Here is an 18,429-nt window from a genome sequence, read left to right as displayed (position 1 = left end):
AATACCAAAAGATTAACTATGAAGATTAAATCTTTTGGGAAAATTCAGTCTAAATTTGTAGGACATTTTTGCGAATTCTTTATACAGGTATAGTCCTGAAAAAGATTAATTTTTTTAAAGATTTTATTTATTTGACAGAGAGCACAAGTGTGGGGGAGGAGTGAGGGAGAGGGAGAAGCAAACTCCCTGTTGAGTGTGGAGCCCAACACAGGGCCTGACCCCAGGACCCTATCCCAGAACCCCAAGATCCTGACTGGAGCTGAAGTCAGACGCTTAACCGACTGAGCCACCCAGGCATCCCTTTAGTTTTTTTTTTAAGATTTTATTTTTTTAAGTAATCTACACTCAACGTGGGCTCAAACCTATAACCCGAAGATCTAGAGTCATATACTTTACCTACTGAGCTAGTCAAGGGCCCTGAGAAAGATTTAATTTTGTTTGAAATGTTTAAGTGTAGGGGCACCTGGATGGCTCAGTAGGCAAAGCGTCTGCTTTCTGCTCAGTTCACGATCCCAGGGTCCTGGGATGGAGCCTGCATAGATTCCCTGCTTGGTGGGAAGCCTCCCTCTTCTTCTGCCTGCCACTCCCCCTGTTTGTGTTCTCTCTCTTTCTTTGTCAAAAATCTTTTGAAAAATCTTTATTTTTTAGGGATGCATGGGTGGCTCAGAGGTTGAGCATCTGCCTTTGGCTCAAGGTGTGATTCCAGAGTCCCCAGATCGAGTTCTACATCAGGCTTCCTGCATGAAGTCTGCTTCTCCCTCTGCCTATGTCTCTGCCCCCACCCCCCTCTGTGTGTGTCTCTCATGAATAAACAAAATAAAATCTTAAGAAAAAAAAACAAACTTTATTTTTTAAAATTTTAAAAAGATTTTATTTATTCATGAGAGACACAGGGAGAGGCAGAGACATAGCCAGAGGGAGAAGCAGGCTCTCCATAGGGAGCCTGATGTGGAACTCAATCCCAGGACCCCAAAGTCAGATTCTCAATTGCTACTCAGGTGCCTCACAAATAAAGTCTTAAAAAAAATGCTTTAGTAATTATGAATTCTCTCATAAAGTTACATCACTGCTTAGGTAGATTTGTTGCCAAAAAGCTCTTTAGTATTTAATTTGAAAAATAGGGCATTTTACAAGTTTATTCTGTTGTCTTCCAGAAACATTGAAGGCAGTGTATTTTTATTTTCTTTTTTACATTTTAATTGAAGACTAGTAGTACTGTTGCTTTATATCATAGGAGTATTTTAATGTACAAATTAACTCTGCTTATTTCAAAGTAAAAATTCTCTAATGAAAGGATATAAAAAACTTAAAAATATTCAGGTTTAAAAATCAAAGCCACTGGGATCCCTGGGTGGCGCAGCGGTTTGGCGCCTGCCTTTGGCCCAGGGCGCGATCCTAGAGACCCGGGATCGAATCCCACGTCGGGCTCCCGGTGCATGGAGCCTGCTTCTCCCTCTGCCTGTGTCTCTGCCTCTCTCTCTCTCACTGTGTGCCTATCATAAATAAATAAAAATTAAAAAAAAAATCAAAGCCACTATAATTTTTTTTTCTAAATAGGGTTCTGAAGATGGCTTGAAAGAAAAAAGTGAAATAATTGCCCAACTAGAAGAAAAAACCAATAAAATTACTGCAGCCATGAGGCAGCTGGAGCAAAGGTATAGCATTTCCAGTCTTAGTTTCTTTTTTTCCTTTTTTTTCCTCCCTTTTCTTTATTCAATTCTGACACCTGCCACAAAAACCATTAAGAAAATTTAGATTAGGACTTTTTTTTTTAAAGCCCAGCAGAATTTTGCCTTTTTTGTTTTGGTTGTTGCATGGAATCAAGTTGCTTTATATTAGGCTGATTCATCTGAATTTGCCATTTTGTGGATTGTTTTAAAAGGTTTAATATTGGCAGTTTCATGTGGTTCAAGCTATTACATAAAACAAATACACAAACAAAAACTTTAAAAAAGTGAAAAACGAACAAAATCTATGGTGGAATTATCCCTGATTGATTTCCATGCATATTGATTGTCATATCCTTTGTCATTCACCATCTCTTTATCTGAAATCAAGCTTTGAGTTGGCAGTTTAGTTGTGTTTCTTTGAGCTAGGACCCTCAACCCAAACCAAGAAATAATTTTATTTAAATTGAATTGTTTTATATTGGCATTTTTCACTTTTATTGTTGGAAAATGTAATGTATTTCCATTGACCTGTCATGTTGGTGTCAACATATGTCTTATCATTGCTTTCTTTGAATCTACTTATGAAAAACATAACTATTAATGCTTTATTGACATGAATATTCTTTTATTGACATCCTCTTTCTTCTTTTTTCTTTTTTGTTTTCTTTATCCCCATTTTTACATTTTGGACATCTTTATTACCTTTTTCTGTCTTTGATTTCTGTCCATTCCATTATGAAGTGACAATGATTTGTTAACTCAAACTAGGACAATTGCAATGTCATTGGTGAAATATGCCAGCAGTGACACTCAGGACCAGTACAAGCTGGTCAAAGATATATCTTTCTGAAAACCACTTGTATTTAAACAGACTAAAAGAGAATCAACAATTTTATAATATATTAAATAGAAAATAATTTATGCTATGAAGTATTTGAAAAGTGTATTAGGAACCCTGTATACTTCTTGATCAGCTGCTGTGGTAATACACTGCCAGAAAGCAGAGTGGGTGCACTTGGATTTCCAAAAACACAATCCTCAAACCTGGTGCACAAAGGCTGATTTGAGTATTGACCTTTTGGAGGTCAGGATTTTCAAGTGCAGTTTTATCTTTTTAGCTACTTTTTGATGGAAAATATAAACATTGTTTAAAAATAAGTTAACCTTTGGTTTCACAATGTGTTGGCACAAATTTTTTCCCCTTTTGGCCCACTCTTTGCCTAATGGCTCCTTTACTGATTTTTTAACATGTTTTAAAATAGTTTTTTTTTTTTTAAACTCAGATTGGCCACTCTCTTGTACTCTAGCACCTCAGTTCCCCAGTTCCCTTAGCCCTCTTCTGTGATAGCACAACTTCAAGCCCTACCTCACTCTGAGTTTTATTTTAGTTTCTGTAATCTTAGCGAAGTGCTTGAGTCCTCTGTCCCCCTGCCCTCCCTAATATTTTAAATTTCAATTTCAATTTAGAGTTAACTTGAATGTTACTCTCTTTTTGCATAGAAGTGGCATTTATACTTCTGAAATGTGTCAGGTTACCCCACTGGTACGTTTTAGAAAGAAAAGAGGCAGTGTTTTCAGCTAGTTGAATAGAAATTTTGCCTGTGATTCCCTACAAGGAGTTAATGTCCCTTGAATACATGGGAAATATTTTCTTATAAAAATATTAAAGTTAAATCTAAGAAATCTTAGATGGGAGGCAGGGAGTGGAGCTAATAAGCACAGGGAGAAGCAATGACTTACAAATAAAAACAGAATAAATGAAAATCACATTTTTTAGCTAATATTTAAACATCAGTGATGAGTAAAAATGATCTCTAGAGAATGTTGCCAATTAATACTATATTCTTTTGAATCTTAACACATATACACACACACACACATACACACAAAAACACACAGCTTTTGGCATAATTTAGTAAATGCATAAAGATCCTACAGGGAGGACTTGGCTATTCAAAATAATTGCAGGTCTTTGCTCTTGGCCTTGTAGCACACTTGATTCCTGGCATACACATCCTAGCATAATAAATAACAATGTGGCTTCTTCACCTAGTGTAGACCTAAATACTGTGCTTTTACATGGTTTTGTAAAAAGGCAGTACGCACCCATTATACTTTCAAAGTTGATTCATTCTGCTCTACGTAAGTGGTAAAGGCTGTATTGCTTTGCATTGTTAATTATGAACAAGAAATAAAACAAATTTGAAGATAGTATTTTGGGCATATTATACGTTATATTGAAAAAAAAATCACAAAACAATTTCTAGACATTGTGTGGCTCTTTCACGTTTGAGTTTGTGAGTTTCCCCCCAAACTTTGTTTTCATTTAGAAATGTTTCTATTTCCCCATTTTTCTTTTATTTGTCTTCTTCACCCTTTTTACACCCTAGTTCTAGCCTCAGTTTTACCCAAAGTTGATTTGAATTACACCAGATTGCAGCAAGCAGAGAAGGCGCAAATGGAAGCTGAAGATGAAGACAAGAAATATCTACAAGAGTGTCAGAGTAAATCGGACAATCTGCAGAAACAAATCTCCCAAAAGGAGAAACAGCTGTGAGTATTTCACTCTTGGAAACAAATACTTGTGTTAATAATAATCTTACTCCTTCTTTTTGCACATAATAGTAGGATACCTATATTTTCATTTAGTTAATGATGCCACCAGATTATGGAGTTCTCCTTGAGAAGTAAAAAAATTAGCAAACATAATTATGATAGAACTTATGTTTTTGTCCCTTTATTTTTCACAGAGCACTTTGAACAGTCTTGTTATGTTGCTCAAGGAGAATTTTATTCTTTCTGCTGGTATAACATTAATCCGATGGCCATTATATTTCTAGATACTGAGTGTAATAGGCCTTTGTAACTCAAAGGAACTTATCAAAGAACATGGTGTTTTCTGAGAACATTTTTATTAGTACTTCATGTGATAGGTCTATATATCTATTACCAAGTAATAAAAGTATTCATATATGTCATTAGACTGAAAAAAAGCAAGTTGCAGACAGTTATGCAAACTATGATCCTATTTTTTATAATTAAAGCTGTGCATATTTACGAATATATAGAAAACAGTTTAAAGAATACAGATTCTGGGGAATGATTATCTCAGGGGAATGATGGCAGATTGACAGGGGTATTTTGTTTTTATTTTATAAACATCAGTATTTTTCCCCCTGTAAAGATGTGCCATTTTTGTTATTAAAATGAAGCAACAGGGGCACCTGGGTGGCTCAGTCTGTTAAATGTCTACCTTGGGCCTGGGTCATGATCCCAGGGTCTTGGGATTGAGCACCACATTGGGCTCCCAGCTCAGTGAGGAGCCTGTTTCTCCCTCTCCCACTTCTGCTCCCCCTGCTTGTGCTCTCTGTGTCAAATAAGTATAATCTTTAAAAAATAAAGCAATGAGAGAAAATAGTTCTATATTATGTTTAATGGATCATTAAGACCATATGCGGGATCCCTGGGTGGCGCAGTGGTTTAGCGCCTGCCTTTGGCCCAGGGCGCGATCCTGGAGACCCGGGATCGAATCCCACGTCAGGCTCCCGGTGCATGGAGCCTGCTTCTCCCTCTGCCTGTGTCTCTGCCTCTCTCTCTCTCTCTGTGACTATCATAAATAAATAAAAATTAAAAAAAAAAAATTAAAAAAAAAAAAAAGACCATATGCCATTTATGATATGTAACTTGCTAAGCTGCCTTGGGATCCATTGGTTGAGGTGGCATTAAGTCCTTCTTAATTCTTGCTAATTTTCTAATAGTTCTGTCAGTTATTGAGAGGGGATTTATTGAATATCCCAACTATAATTGTGGATTTGTGTATTTCTACTTTTAGTTCTAACAGTTTTTACTTCTTGTATTCTGGAGTTCTTTTGTTTGGTGCCTACACATTTAGGATTGCTATGTCTTCTTGGTGAATTAACCTTTTTATCATTATGAGATATGCTTCTTTATCTGATAATTTTCTTTATTTAGTATTAATAGAACTATTTTCTTTTGATTAATATTGTATAATTAATAAAACATTAATCCTTGCTTTTATCAGTTATTAAACTTTCAGCCTGATCTTTATTATTGTCATCAGTATATTTGAAGTAAGTTTCTTATAGTTCATGTTTTTTTATCTGTTCTAACAATCTCTTAATGATATATTTAGTCCATTTAAATTTAGTGTAATTGTTGATATGAGTGCTTAAGTCTACTGTTTTATTGTTTGTTTTTTTTGTTTGTTTTTCATTCATTTCTTTTTTCCTGCCTTCCCATGGATTACTTGAATATCATTTGGAATTCCTTTTTGATTTATCTATAGAGTTTTTGAGTATATCTCTTTGTACAGATTTTCTAGTGATTGTTCTAGATACTGTCTTGTATATTTGCAACTTTCACAGTCTACTGGTACCAGCATTTTACTACTTTGAATGAAGTGTGCTTAAATATTTTCTCTGCATAATATTGAGAACCACATCAGACAATATTAGAAAGTTGTTTTTGTTTTTGTTTTTGTTTTTTAAGTAAACTCTAGGGACCCTTGGGTGGCTCAGCATTGAGCATCTGCCTTCAGGTTAGGGCGTGATCCTGGAGTCCCAGGCATGAGTCCTACATAGGGCTCCCTGCATGGAGCCTGCTTCTCCCTCTGCCTATGTCTCTGCCTCTCTCGCTCGCTCGCTCTGTGTCTCTTATGAATAAATAAATAATATCTTTAAAAAAAAAAAAAGGAAACCTTAAGTCCAGTGTGGGGTTTGAACTCATAACTCTGAGATCAATAGTTGCATGCTTTGTGACTGAACCAGCCATGTGCCCCTATATCAGATAATATTATAGTATGTGCTTCAACCATTAAACATAATTTAGAAAACTCTTTTTTTTTTCTTATTCCTGATACTACAAGTTTTCTTTTATGTCTGAAGAACTTCTTTTGTTGTTCTTTTAGGGTAGATCTCTGGCAACACATTCTTTTTTTTTTTTTTTTAATCTGAACTCTTGATTTCACCTTCATTTCTGAAGGATATTTTCAGGATATCCTTAGAAATTTGAATGGACAGTTCTTTTCTTTCAGCACTTGAAAAATGTCGTACCACTTTCTTTTGGTTTTCATAGTTTTTGATGAAAAATATTGTCATTTGAATCACTGCTCCTCTGCCCAAGATTATTTCTTTGGATTTAGTCTCTTTGAGCTTTGGTCAGCTTCTTGAATCCTTACATGTATCTTTACCAAATTTGGAAATTTTTCAGCCATCTTTTTTTTCTAGGTATTTTTCCACCTATTTTCTCTCTTCTTGAATTTTTTCTAAAATATTTATTTATTCACTTAGAGAGAGGAAGCAGGGAGCAGCAGAAGGAGAGAGAGAATCCTAAGCATAGTGTGAAGGCTGACATGGTGCTCAGTCTCACAACCCTGAAATCATAACCTGAACTGAAATCAAGAGTTGGAGGCTTAACTGATAGCCTCCCAGGCTTCCCTCTCTTCCCTGGAATTCTGATAACCTCAAATATTAGATTTTTAAAAAATAGTCCTATAGTTCCCTGATACTTTTTTTTCCCCAGTCTATTTTTTTCTCTCTTACTCAGATTGGATAATTTCTGTTGTAGTGTTTTGTATATTTATTTATTTACTTACTTTTTAACTTGGAACTAATTTTATTTTATTTATCTTTATTTAAATTCAATTTGCCAACATATAGTATAACACCCAGTGCTCATCCCATCATGGGCCCTCCTTGGGCCCATCATGCAGTCACCCCATTCCCCTGTGTTTTGTTTTAAAGTAGGCTCTGAAAAAAAATAAATAAATAAATATAGTAGGCTCTTTGCTCAATGTGGGACTTGAACTCATGACCCTGAGATCAAGAGTCACATGCTCCACTGACTGAGCCATCCAGGTACCCCTCTGTTGTAGTGTTTTGAAATCCATTCTTTCCTCATCATCATTATTCTCTTGAGCCCATTTAATGAGGTTATTGTATTTTACAGTTCTAAAATTTCCATTTGAATATATTGCCACCTTTGTCGTCGTCGTCGTCGTCGTCGTTGTTGTTGTTTTCTTCTTCTTTTTTTTTTTTTGCTAAAACTTAATATTTTGTGTCAAATGTGTTCTTAATTGGTCATAGGAGCATTTTTATGATGACTGCTTTAAAATTCTTATCTAGAATTATCTGATATGTTGGCATCTGTTTTTTTTCTCATCCAAGTTCAGATTTTTCTTGGGGGACGCCTGGGTGGCGCAGTCGTTAAGTGCATCTGCCTTTGGCTCAGAGTGTGATCCTGGAGTACCGGGATTGAGTCCCATATTGGGCTCCCTGCATGGAGCCTGCTTCTCCCTCTGCCTGTGTCTCTGCCTATCTCTTTCTGTGTCTCTCATGAGTAAATAAATAAAATCTTTAAAAAACAAAAAGATTTTTTCTTGGGTCTTGGTATGACATGTGTTTTTTTTTTTTTTTTTTTTGACATGTGTTTTTTAGTTGCATTCTGGACATAATGAAAATTACATTATGTTACTGTGTCTTACTTAAATTTTAGTAGCTCTCCACTGAAACCACACCAGCAGGGGAATATAGATACTGGTTTTTTTTTTGTTTGTTTGTTTTTTTAAAGATTTTATTGGGCAGCCCGGGTGGGGTGGCTCAGCGGTTTAGCGCTGCCTTCAGCTCAGGGTGTGGTCCTGGAGACCTGGGATCGAGTCCCATGTCAGGCTCCCTGCATGGAGCGTTCTTCTCCCTCTGCCTGTGTCTCTGCCTCTCTCTCTCTCTCTCTGTGTGTCTCTCATGAATAAATAAATAAAATCTTATAAATAAAAATAAATAAAAGATTATTTATTTATTTATTTGTTTGTTTATTTATATTTTATTTTCACAAGAGACTCGACATAGGCAGAGGGAGAAGCAGACTCCCCTCAAGCCCGATGTGGGACTCGATCCTGGTACATCAGGATCATGCCCTGAGCTGAAGGCAGTTCTCAACCACTGAGCCACCCAGGTGTTCCTATTTATTTATTTTTAAAAGATTTTTATTTATTTATTTATTCATAAGACACATACTCACACACACACACACACACACACAGAGGTAGAGACATAGGCAGAGGGAGAGTCAGGCTTCCCGCAGGGAGCCTGATGTGGGACTCCATCAGAACCCTGGGATCACAACCTGAGCCAAAGTCAGATTCTCAACCCCTAAGCCACCCAGGTGCCCCTGATTTATTTATTTTAGAGCACAAGTGGGGTTGGGGAGTGGGCAGAGGGAGAAGGAGAAGGAGAGGAGAGGGAGAGAATCCCAAGCAGACATTGCACTGAGTGTGAAGCCTGGCATGCAGCTCAATCTCATGACCCTGAGATCATGACCTGAGCCAAACCAAGAGTCAGACGGTTAACTGACTAAGCCATGCGGGTGCCCTGACACTGACTATTTATATCAAGTAGGGATAGTAGAATCCTAGAACCATTCTGGGTGAGATGGAGAAAAGTGCCTAACTTCTGGCACTGAAATCTGTGCTTTCCACTCAGTCTCTACTGACACTGTAGAGAAGAGGAATGATGCTTTGTTACTTTCACGTAGGAATGAAAGTCCAGGCTTTCACCATGGTCTCTCTGACACCATTCTGGAGGGGAGAGGTAGGGGTACCTCATTTCACTAGGCAGGGGTAGAAATCTAGGCTTCTCACTTTGCTTTCACTGATCGTGTGGGGAGGGTGAGAAATACCTTGTTATTGATTTGGGGTTAAAACTCCAAGTTTTCAATGTGGTCTCCGTAAGAGAAGGGGGGAGACACCTCATTACTGCTAGGCAGTAGTGAAAGTCCAGGCTTGCCACTTGGCTTTTTTTGATATTACCACATTGGGGATTGGGAGAGGCATTATTATTGCCAAGTGGCGGTGGAAATCTAAGCTCCTCACTTGGCCTTTGTTGACAGTCATTGGGGGCCCATTTTTTTTTCCTCTGGGTTTTTTCGTTGGTTTTTTGTTTTGCTGGAATAGGGCATTTATCGTCAAAAAGGTTGGTATCAGGGACACCTGGGTGGCTCAGTGGTTGAGTGTCTGCCTTCGGTTCAGGGTATGATCCCAGGGTCTGGGGATCAAGTGGCGCATCAGGCTTCCTGTGGGGAGCCTGCTTCTCCCTCTGCCTGTGTCTCTGCCTCTCTCTGTGTCTCTCATGAATAAATAAAATCTTAAAAAAAAAAAAAAGGTTTATATCAATGCTAAGCTGCCTCTTCCCAGTTTTTTAGTAAGAGAGAGCAGGCTTTTCTTGGGACTTTTTTTGCGGGGGTCTGTATCCATCTCGTGGTGGTCTGTGGGCTTCTTCAGCACCACTCTGAGCTCTATAGGAGACAAAAAGCCTCAGGGGGGCAGCCTGGGTGGCCCAGCGGTTTAGTGCTGCCTTCAGCCCAGGGTGTGATCCTGGAGACCCGGGATCAAGTCCCACATCGGGCTCCCTGCATGAAGCCTGCTTCTCCCTTTGCCTGTGTCTCTGCCTCTCTCTCTCTCTCATGAATAAATAAATAAAAATCTTAAAGAAAAAGAAGCCTCAGGGTACTCATCATCATGTTATCCTTGGCCTTCTTGGGTTCCTACCTGGACCGCTATGGGGCTAACCTACTCAGTTAGTCTTGGGTACAACTGTAGAAAGAAGATGTTTGTTTCTGCTGAAACCATGAAAATAATTTTGTCTCTCAAATGGTGCCATTTTGGTAGAGCATGAACATGTGAGCAATTTGGAGATCAGGGGAATCCCTGGTGGCTCAGAAAAATTAAAACTGTTTCTGTAGAAATGGGCAGCTGACACTATGTCCAAGAAAAACAAATTCAGTTTTTTTCTTGCAAAATGTTAATAACTTTATTGATTTCTAACTATGAAAATATTACATACTGTTGGAAAATATTATGAAAATAAAAGTTAGAGATAAACTTTTTTAACATTTTGATGAATATCCTTTTTTTGGCGTGCATAGATGTTTTTTATGTATTTTAGAGAGAGTATCATACTATATGCTCTTTATTTATTTTATTTTTTTTAAGATTTTATTTTTATTTATTCATGAGAGAGAGAGAGACAGAGACACAGGCAGAGGGAGAAGCAGGCTCTATGCAGGAAGCCCGACGCGGGACTTGGACATGGGACTCGATCCCGGGACTCCAGGACCACAGGCCAGGCCAAAGGCGGTGCTAAACCGCTGAGCCACCCGAGCTGCCCTATATGCTCTTTAGTATCTTGTTTATCATGTGTACTATGTCATGGGGAATGTATCCTATCAATTGATATAGGTCTGCACCATCATGTCAATTAACCTAAAGAAATCGTTAGTCTGAAAAATTATGCTTTATTGTTTGAGTTTGCATATTTTTGATTATTGGTGAGATTCTTTTGTATTTCTTAATTTTGTGAATTGCCAGTTTATATCATCTACTTTTTTTCCTAGGGTGTTCCCTTTATTAATATTTGTAAGAGTTCTTTACTCTGCATATTTCACATACAGTGAAATATTTTCTAAATTTACTGTTGGTTTTAAATTTTGTTCATAGTGGTTTTTTTCATTTAGGCATTTAAAAATTTTAAATAGGTATATTTTTCCTTTTTTGTTTTCCTTTATGGTTTCTGCCTTTGGTGGTCAACATGTATTTTGGCAGTATTTATAATAACTTGCTTTATTTTTCCTTTGCTTTTTCACTTCGTGTTTTTTCTGATTCTGGATGATGAGGCCACTCAAGGCATGCCATACTTTGCTTACTTCAGTGTTAGTAACATATACCTGTCTCCGTATTCCTTTTGAGTTTGTAGTGAAATAGTACTTATCAACAATTTGTAAATTCCATTGAGGGGTATTTTTCTCTTCAGCCTGAATAAAAATCTAAAATTTACTTCAGGGGTGCCTGGCTGGCTCAGTTGGCAGAGCATGCGATTCTTGATCTCAGGGTTATGAGTTCAATCCCCATGTTGGGTGTAGAGATTACTTAAAAATAAAAAAATATATAAAATATTTAAAAAAATAAAATTTACTTCATAGAGAAATAATGTGGCTATCAATGGAAATGCTAACTTTATGAGGAAACAAAAGTAAACAGAATATTAACACAAAAATATTAAAATGATGTAATATTGTGATAGCTTCAACATTATATATTGCTATTAAAATTTAAAGTATTTGAAATTGTAGCATTATTTGTTTATGCCCCTTCCGTTAATACCTACTTATGAGCAATAATCTTCAAAATTATGTCTTTTTGGCATTCTAAAGTGTACCAATTTGACTACTTTTGTTTTGCCAGATAGCACCTATTAGAATGATGAGGTAGTGCTTTCAAAGGTGAATTGGCATTTCCAGGCAGTATAGACACTAGACACCTTGCTGGTGTCTCTTTGGACTTAGATCTGTCCTGTGAACAATCTGTAAAGTGACACTCTGTACTAGGGTTGATTTTTCTGTGACTGATGTTAAGTTGATTTAGTGGTTGCTGTAATTCTTATATCAGAACAATAGTCTGTTATAAAATTTTGCACATGGCACAGAGATGTAAATAACTAAAACTTCACATTTTTCTCCTTTGTTCCATTCCCCTAATATATAACCAGTTTTAATAGTGTGGTGTATCCTTCCAGGCATTTTCTATGCTTATGTAGAATTTATGTACATAGAATTGAAAAATAACGTAAATTACTGTTTAGCAAGGAGTTTTTGTGGTTGGCAAATAAATGATATGTTGGGATCAGAAAACCCTGTGCTGCTGAACTTGTTTACCAAAAAATACTTATGAAAGAAAATACCTGAAGAAATGCACAAAAGTAAAAACAATCAACCAAAAAGATGGTTTTGTTAAAGAATACAGACAGCTGTGAGAAATAGCACTAAGCTACTGTATGTTTGTCATTCAAGGGTGCAACTGGAAACTGATCTGAAGATTGAGAAGGAATGGAGACAGACTTTGCAGGAAGATCTTCAAAAGGAGAAAGATGCCTTATCTCATCTTAGAAATGAGACCCAACAAATTATTAGTCTTAAAAAAGTAAATGGTGGTAAAACTTAAAAAATTGTATCTTTGAAAACTAAATTACTTAAAAAAGAAATCGTAGGGGATCCCTGGGTGGCGCAGCGGTTTGGCGCCTGCCTTTGGCTCAGGGCGCGATCCTGGAGACCCAGGATCGAGTCCCACGTCGGGCTCCCGGTGCATGGAGCCTGCTTCTCCCTCTGCCTGTGTCTCTGCCTCTCTCTCTCTCTGTGTGACTATCATAAATAAATAAAAATATTAAAAAAAAAAAAAAAGAAATCGTAAATTATACCAAAGAGACAGAATATACTGGTCATCTTTAAAAATACCAATAAGAAGGAATGCCTGGCTGGCTCGGTTGGTAGTGCATGGGACTCTTGATCTTGAAGTCATGAGTTCGAACCCCCTGTTGGGTGGAGAGTTTACCTAAAAACAAAACAAAACAACCAAACCATGGGGTGCCTGGGTGGCTCAGTTGGTTGAGTGTTTGACTATTAGTTTTGGCTCAGGTCCTGATCTCAGGGTTGTGAGATCAAGCCCTGCTTTGGGTTCCATGCTCTGTGGAGTCTGCTTGAGATTTGTCTTGAGATTTGTCTCCTTCTACCCCTTCCCCCCGCCCCCCCCAAATAAAGAAATCTTTAAAAAGAAAAGAAGAGAAAACTGGTAAGGAGATTAAATGAATGGGAAATAGGTGATAGTTGATGGAATAGCTATGAAAGAGTTTGGACATAGAGTTCTGTTTTTTATAAAAAGCTAAAAGATGTTCCTAATCGTTGTTCCTAATCGTTGGTATGTATACAATGGGGAGTTTCTTGTTTATTTCTTTTAAATTGCATTTTCTGTCTTTTATTGTTTTGAAGGAGTTCCTTAACATCCAGGATGAAAATCAGCAACTGAAAAAAATTTATCATGAACAGGAGCAAGCTCTTCAAGAACTTGGCAACAAACTTAGCGAGTAATTTCTCTTTTTTCCTTCATCTGTGTAGTCATTGACTTTTATAAAGGTAGGAATGTGCCAAACCAAGTAAGCAGAAAAGTTTATAGAAAAGAAAGATATGAACTATTAAAATCAAAACCAAACAAAAACCTTAAAGCTAAACATACAAGACTGTGGATTGGAGAAATTTTGTTTGAAGTTAAGTTCAGGTTAATAAATTTTAGCTTTAAATGCTTTCCTGTAGATGAAAGTTGACTCTTGTTTAATTTCTTCAAATTAGAGAATTCAGAAGTTCATTCACTGTATCTTCCCCCAGAACCACAGAAACCAAATTTCCAAAATCTCTGGAGAGATCTCAGACTGTTTTGAGAAGTAGCCAACATTATAAGAAGTAGAGAGTGTTATGCTAGAGTTGGGAGCTTAACTTCATATAGTGTGGTTGGTTCTGTTGCAGTCAAGTCTTACTGCATTGCTAGAAAGACAAGAAGGAGAAATGGTGTTCTGTCTTTCTCACCTTTCTCTTTGTTCCATGTGGTCTGTGTTTTGGGTTAGCAGCTTCATCTGTATGCCCTGATTGAACATCCTGTCAAGTATCTGGGATAAGCTCCCGAAGGTTTAACTCAGTATTGAATGTATCACTGCCATGTTAAAAAAAAAAAAAAAAAAAAAAAGTCACTTTTTTTAAACACGGGAAAGTAAGAAAGCTACAGTGCCCATAAACTCATCACTTACATAAATCCCTTTGATGTTTTATATGGTTAGAAATTCAACTAGCACAATTTCCTCCCTCTCCCAAGTATCAATCCCCAAAGTTAGTGAACCTCATAAGAAATTTATGTGAACATCTCATCATATATATGGATATGATTAGTTATATACACACACCTATATATCATTTGTAACAAACTCAGTAGAAATCATAAGCAGAATGGAGACTTCACGGATTGAGATTCCATTAAGAAGCCTTGAGACCAATTTCCAAGGCCATAAGAAAGGGTAGTTCACTAAATCACAAAAGGAAGTACTAGTTCTCAAAAAAGATAAAGCTGTTGGGGTGCCTGGCTGGCTTAGTTGGTAGAGCATGCATCTCTCTTGCTCTCAGGGTCATGAGTTTGAACTCCACATAGAGGGTAGAGTTGGCTTTTAAAAAAAAAAAAAAAAGATAAAGCTATTTTTGTTCTATAAATTCAAAGAACAGTTTACATTGTGACTCTGATAAGCAAGATTTCGATTCTCATCTGGCATTTACCTAGTGAGCACTTTGACCTAGACTCTATGCTAAGTGCTTATTACCTTATTTCCCATTTATTCATTTGACAAATGCTAAGCTTGTTTTATTTGCTAGGCACTATTCCAAGTGCTAAGGATTCAGCAATGTACAATCCCTACAACAAAAATAATATTTACATTTAAGATCATAAAGGTTTAATATTAAAACAGAATAGTAAAAGGGGTATGGGTATTACTTTCCACCATCTCCCACGCAATGCTAAAGACTGTATAATTTATTAAAGGCATAATCACTTGAATGTTTAGATAGCTGAATTCACTTTTTGAATTTTATTTAAGTTCAAGTTAATTAACATATAGTGTAGTATTGGTTTCAGGAGTAGAATTTAGTGATTTATCACCTTACATCTAACACCTAGTGCTCATCCCAGTAAGTGCCTTCCTTAGTACCCATCGCCCATTTAGCTCATCCCCCCACCCACCACCCAGCAACTCTCAGTTCTCTTAACTATAGAGTATCTTATGGTCTGCCTTCCTTTCTGTTCTTATTTTATTTTCCTCCCTTCCCCTATGTTCATCTGTTTTGTTTCTTAAATTCCATATGTGAGTGAATCATGATATTTGTCTTTCTCTGACTTACTTATTTAACTTAGCATAATATACTCTATAGAGTCCCTCTTTTTTTTTTTTTAAGATTTTATTTTTAAGTAATCTCTATATCCAATGTGGAGCTCAAACCTACAACCCTGAGATCAAGAGTTGCATGCCTGGGGGGCTCAGTTAGTTAAGCATCCATCTTTTAATCTCTGCTCTAGTCTTGAATTCAGGATTGTGAGTTCAAGCGCCGCGCTGAATAGGCCTACTGTGAAGCCTACTTAAAAAAGAGTGGCATGCTCTACCAACTGAGCCAGCCAGGCACCTCTAAATTCACCCCTCACCTTTTCCCTTTAGTCAGGTTCATTGTTTCTCAGATTTTAGTTTGCATAAAAATTACTGCTCAAGGTTGGATATACTCAACAATCTATACTGAACTTTACGGGCTATTTAAGAAATTTTCAAGGGTTATGTTCATTGTTTTTTTTTTTTAACTAAGTTTTTTTACACATGCCTAACCCCTGTATAACTACTGTATGCATGTTCTTCTGAAGTTTGTGGGGGTTTTTTTGTTTTTGTTTTTGTTTTTGTTCTTTTTTACTTAAGAATATCTTAGATATTTTTCTATATCAGTATATTAAGATATTCCAAGGATGGGTGTCTTTTAATTTAAACTGTTTGTAATTTTTTTATAAACAATACTGCTTTGAATATCTTTGTATATGTGTGTTGATATATCTTGATATACTTTAATGATTATATCTGAAGAATAAGTTCCTAGAGGTGATTGCTGGGTCAAAAAGAATGTGCCTTAAAAAATTCTGGTAGTGCCAAATTATCCTCTGTCTCCAATAGTAGGAGAGAATGTTTTTGCCAGTTTTTTTTTTTTTTTAAGATTTTATTTATTTATTCATGAGAGACACAGAGACAGACAGGCAGAGACACAGGCAGAGGGAGAAGCAGGCTCCATGCAGGGAGCCCGATGTGGGACTAGATCCCGGGATTCCAGGATTCTGCCCTGGGCTGAAGGCAGATGCTAAACCACTGAGCCACCCAGGGATCCCCAGTTTTTGCCAGTTCTTATTGTTTTGAGCACCTATATTTATTTAAGTAATCTCTACACCCAGTGTGGGGCTCAAACCCATGACCCCAAGATCAGATGTCACATGCTCCATGGATGGAGCCAGCCACGTGCTCCTGAGCTTCTATATTTATTTGTGTTCCATTTGTATTTATAGTTTACTGCCTGTTCATATTCTGTGCATATTTTTTGGTTGGATTGCTCATCTTTCCTTATGGGATTTAAAACATTGTACACAGTGTACATCTTCTGTTTGCTTTTTACTTCATTTATGATGTTTTTTTCCTTGTTAATCTTTGAGTTGTTAAGGCACAGGTTATCCTCTTCTGTTTCTGGGACCATAGTCCCTGTATAGGGCCAGCTTTGAGTCAGAACTCTTTTCTTTTCTTTTTCTTTCTTCCTTTCTTCATTTCATCCTTTCTTAACCATAGTCCTCTTGAGTAGTGAAAATAATTTATCAGGGCTGGAGGAGGGACAGTGGCCCCTGTGAGTGTTGCCCACACCAGTTTATCTGTGAAATACTTTTATTCTTACTCTGCATCCTCCTGCTCCTGTGATTATAAGCTATCAGATTCCTTCAAAGACACAGGGTAAAGAATATCTTTTTAAAAATTTGTTGAAGAGAAAAAAAAAAAAATTTGTTGAAGAGGAGGGACTGAGGTTGGATCAGTACTTTTTAATCTTTGCTTCTAATTTACCAGAAGCCTTTAGGCTTTATTATTTTTTTATTTTTTTGTCTTCAGGCTTTATATAGACCATTTGCGTATTATTTAAAATGAGGGGATCCCTGGGTGGCGCAGCGGTTTGGCGCCTGCCTTTGGCCCAGGGCGCGATCCTGGAGACCTGGGATCGAATCCCACATCGGGCTCCTGGTGCATGGAGCCTGCTTCTCCCTCTGCCTGTGTCTCTGCCTCTCTCTTTCTCTCTCTCTGTGACTATCATAAATAAATAAAAATTAAAAAAAAAATAAAATGAGGAGTGGGAGGATAAAGTTCATTTGGAATAATAAGAACCATATTTAATTTTATTAAAAGGGAAAATATGTTTTGGAAAGAACCATTCACAACTATTTTCAAGTTAAGATTAAACTTAAAAATTAGTATTTATTAATATCACTCACAGGAATAAGTATTCCTCTGCCATTTACCAGTTTGTGACTTAGGGTTATTTAACACTTTAAGCCCACTTCCACATTTGTAAATTGGAGAGTTATAAAATCTCCAAAGGGTTCTTTTCCTAATTAACTGAGAATAAGTATGTGAAAACCCCTAGCACAGTACCTTTGCTTATCACAACCAGAATATCCCAGAATATCCATTTTCTTGTCAGATGAGGTTGGGTATGAAAATACTCTCTAGTGCTCACTTTCAGAATCTGTGATTTAGAATTTAAATGAGAATTTTAACTAGAAAAATTTTAACTAGAAAAATAATTTCACTAATGAAATATTTATTCTTATTGGTTTCTTATTAAAGGATTCTTAAAAAGAATTTAAATGAGAATTTTAACTAGAAAAATTTTAACTTTTTCAGTGTCCATATTTGTGAGTAAAGGCATTTTAACCAGAAATATGTCAACAACCAGTGAATTTTCATAACTATTTCTGTAGTGAATGCCATTGGGCTACTTTGATTCCGTATTCAGTTTTTTTACGTGGCACAGTTACTGTTTTGGCCATTATTCCCACCAGCATTAGTTTTCTTCAGGCACATTTTGTAAATGTGAATTCATCCAAGCAAATTTTACTATTGTGTTTGTATTTTTAATTTGTGTAATTTTACGTTGATTATTCCCACTGTACAAGTATGAACCAGACAGAAAACTAAAATTTTGTTTTCATGTCTTGGGATAAGAAGCACCTGTAATATGAAGCAGTTTTCCTGTTCTGCCTCAGAAGTAGAGACTTTAGTTTATGTACCTTTTGATTCAGTAATTTCATTTCTAAGAT

At 36.7% G+C, this 18,429-nt stretch overlaps 1 protein-coding gene across 10 annotated transcripts in view; it reads left to right on the top strand.

Annotated features, from left to right (window-relative positions):
• Positions 1–18,429, top strand: part of RUFY2 (RUN and FYVE domain containing 2) — a 51,968-nt gene that overhangs the window by 24,426 nt on the left and 9,113 nt on the right. For 6 of the 10 annotated variants that reach the window (XM_072823317.1, XM_072823312.1, XM_072823315.1 and 3 more), the window contains exons 12-15: positions 1,558–1,655; positions 4,104–4,223; positions 12,528–12,657; positions 13,500–13,594. In XM_072823317.1, coding sequence (XP_072679418.1) covers positions 1,558–1,655; positions 4,104–4,223; positions 12,528–12,657; positions 13,500–13,594 — 443 coding nt within the window. Of the gene's footprint in view, positions 1–1,557; positions 1,656–2,411; positions 3,885–4,060; positions 4,224–12,527; positions 12,658–13,499; positions 13,595–18,429 lie in introns of those variants that run through there. The other 4 variants (XR_012029468.1, XR_012029467.1, XM_072823318.1 and 1 more) reach the window with 3 other exon arrangements.

Source organism: Canis lupus, chromosome 4 (assembly GCF_048164855.1).
Source record: "Canis lupus baileyi chromosome 4, mCanLup2.hap1, whole genome shotgun sequence".
Lineage (NCBI taxonomy): Eukaryota > Metazoa > Chordata > Mammalia > Carnivora > Canidae > Canis > Canis lupus.
Note: the sequence above shows the minus strand (reverse complement) of the source record. Positions and strands in the feature narration are given on the sequence as shown.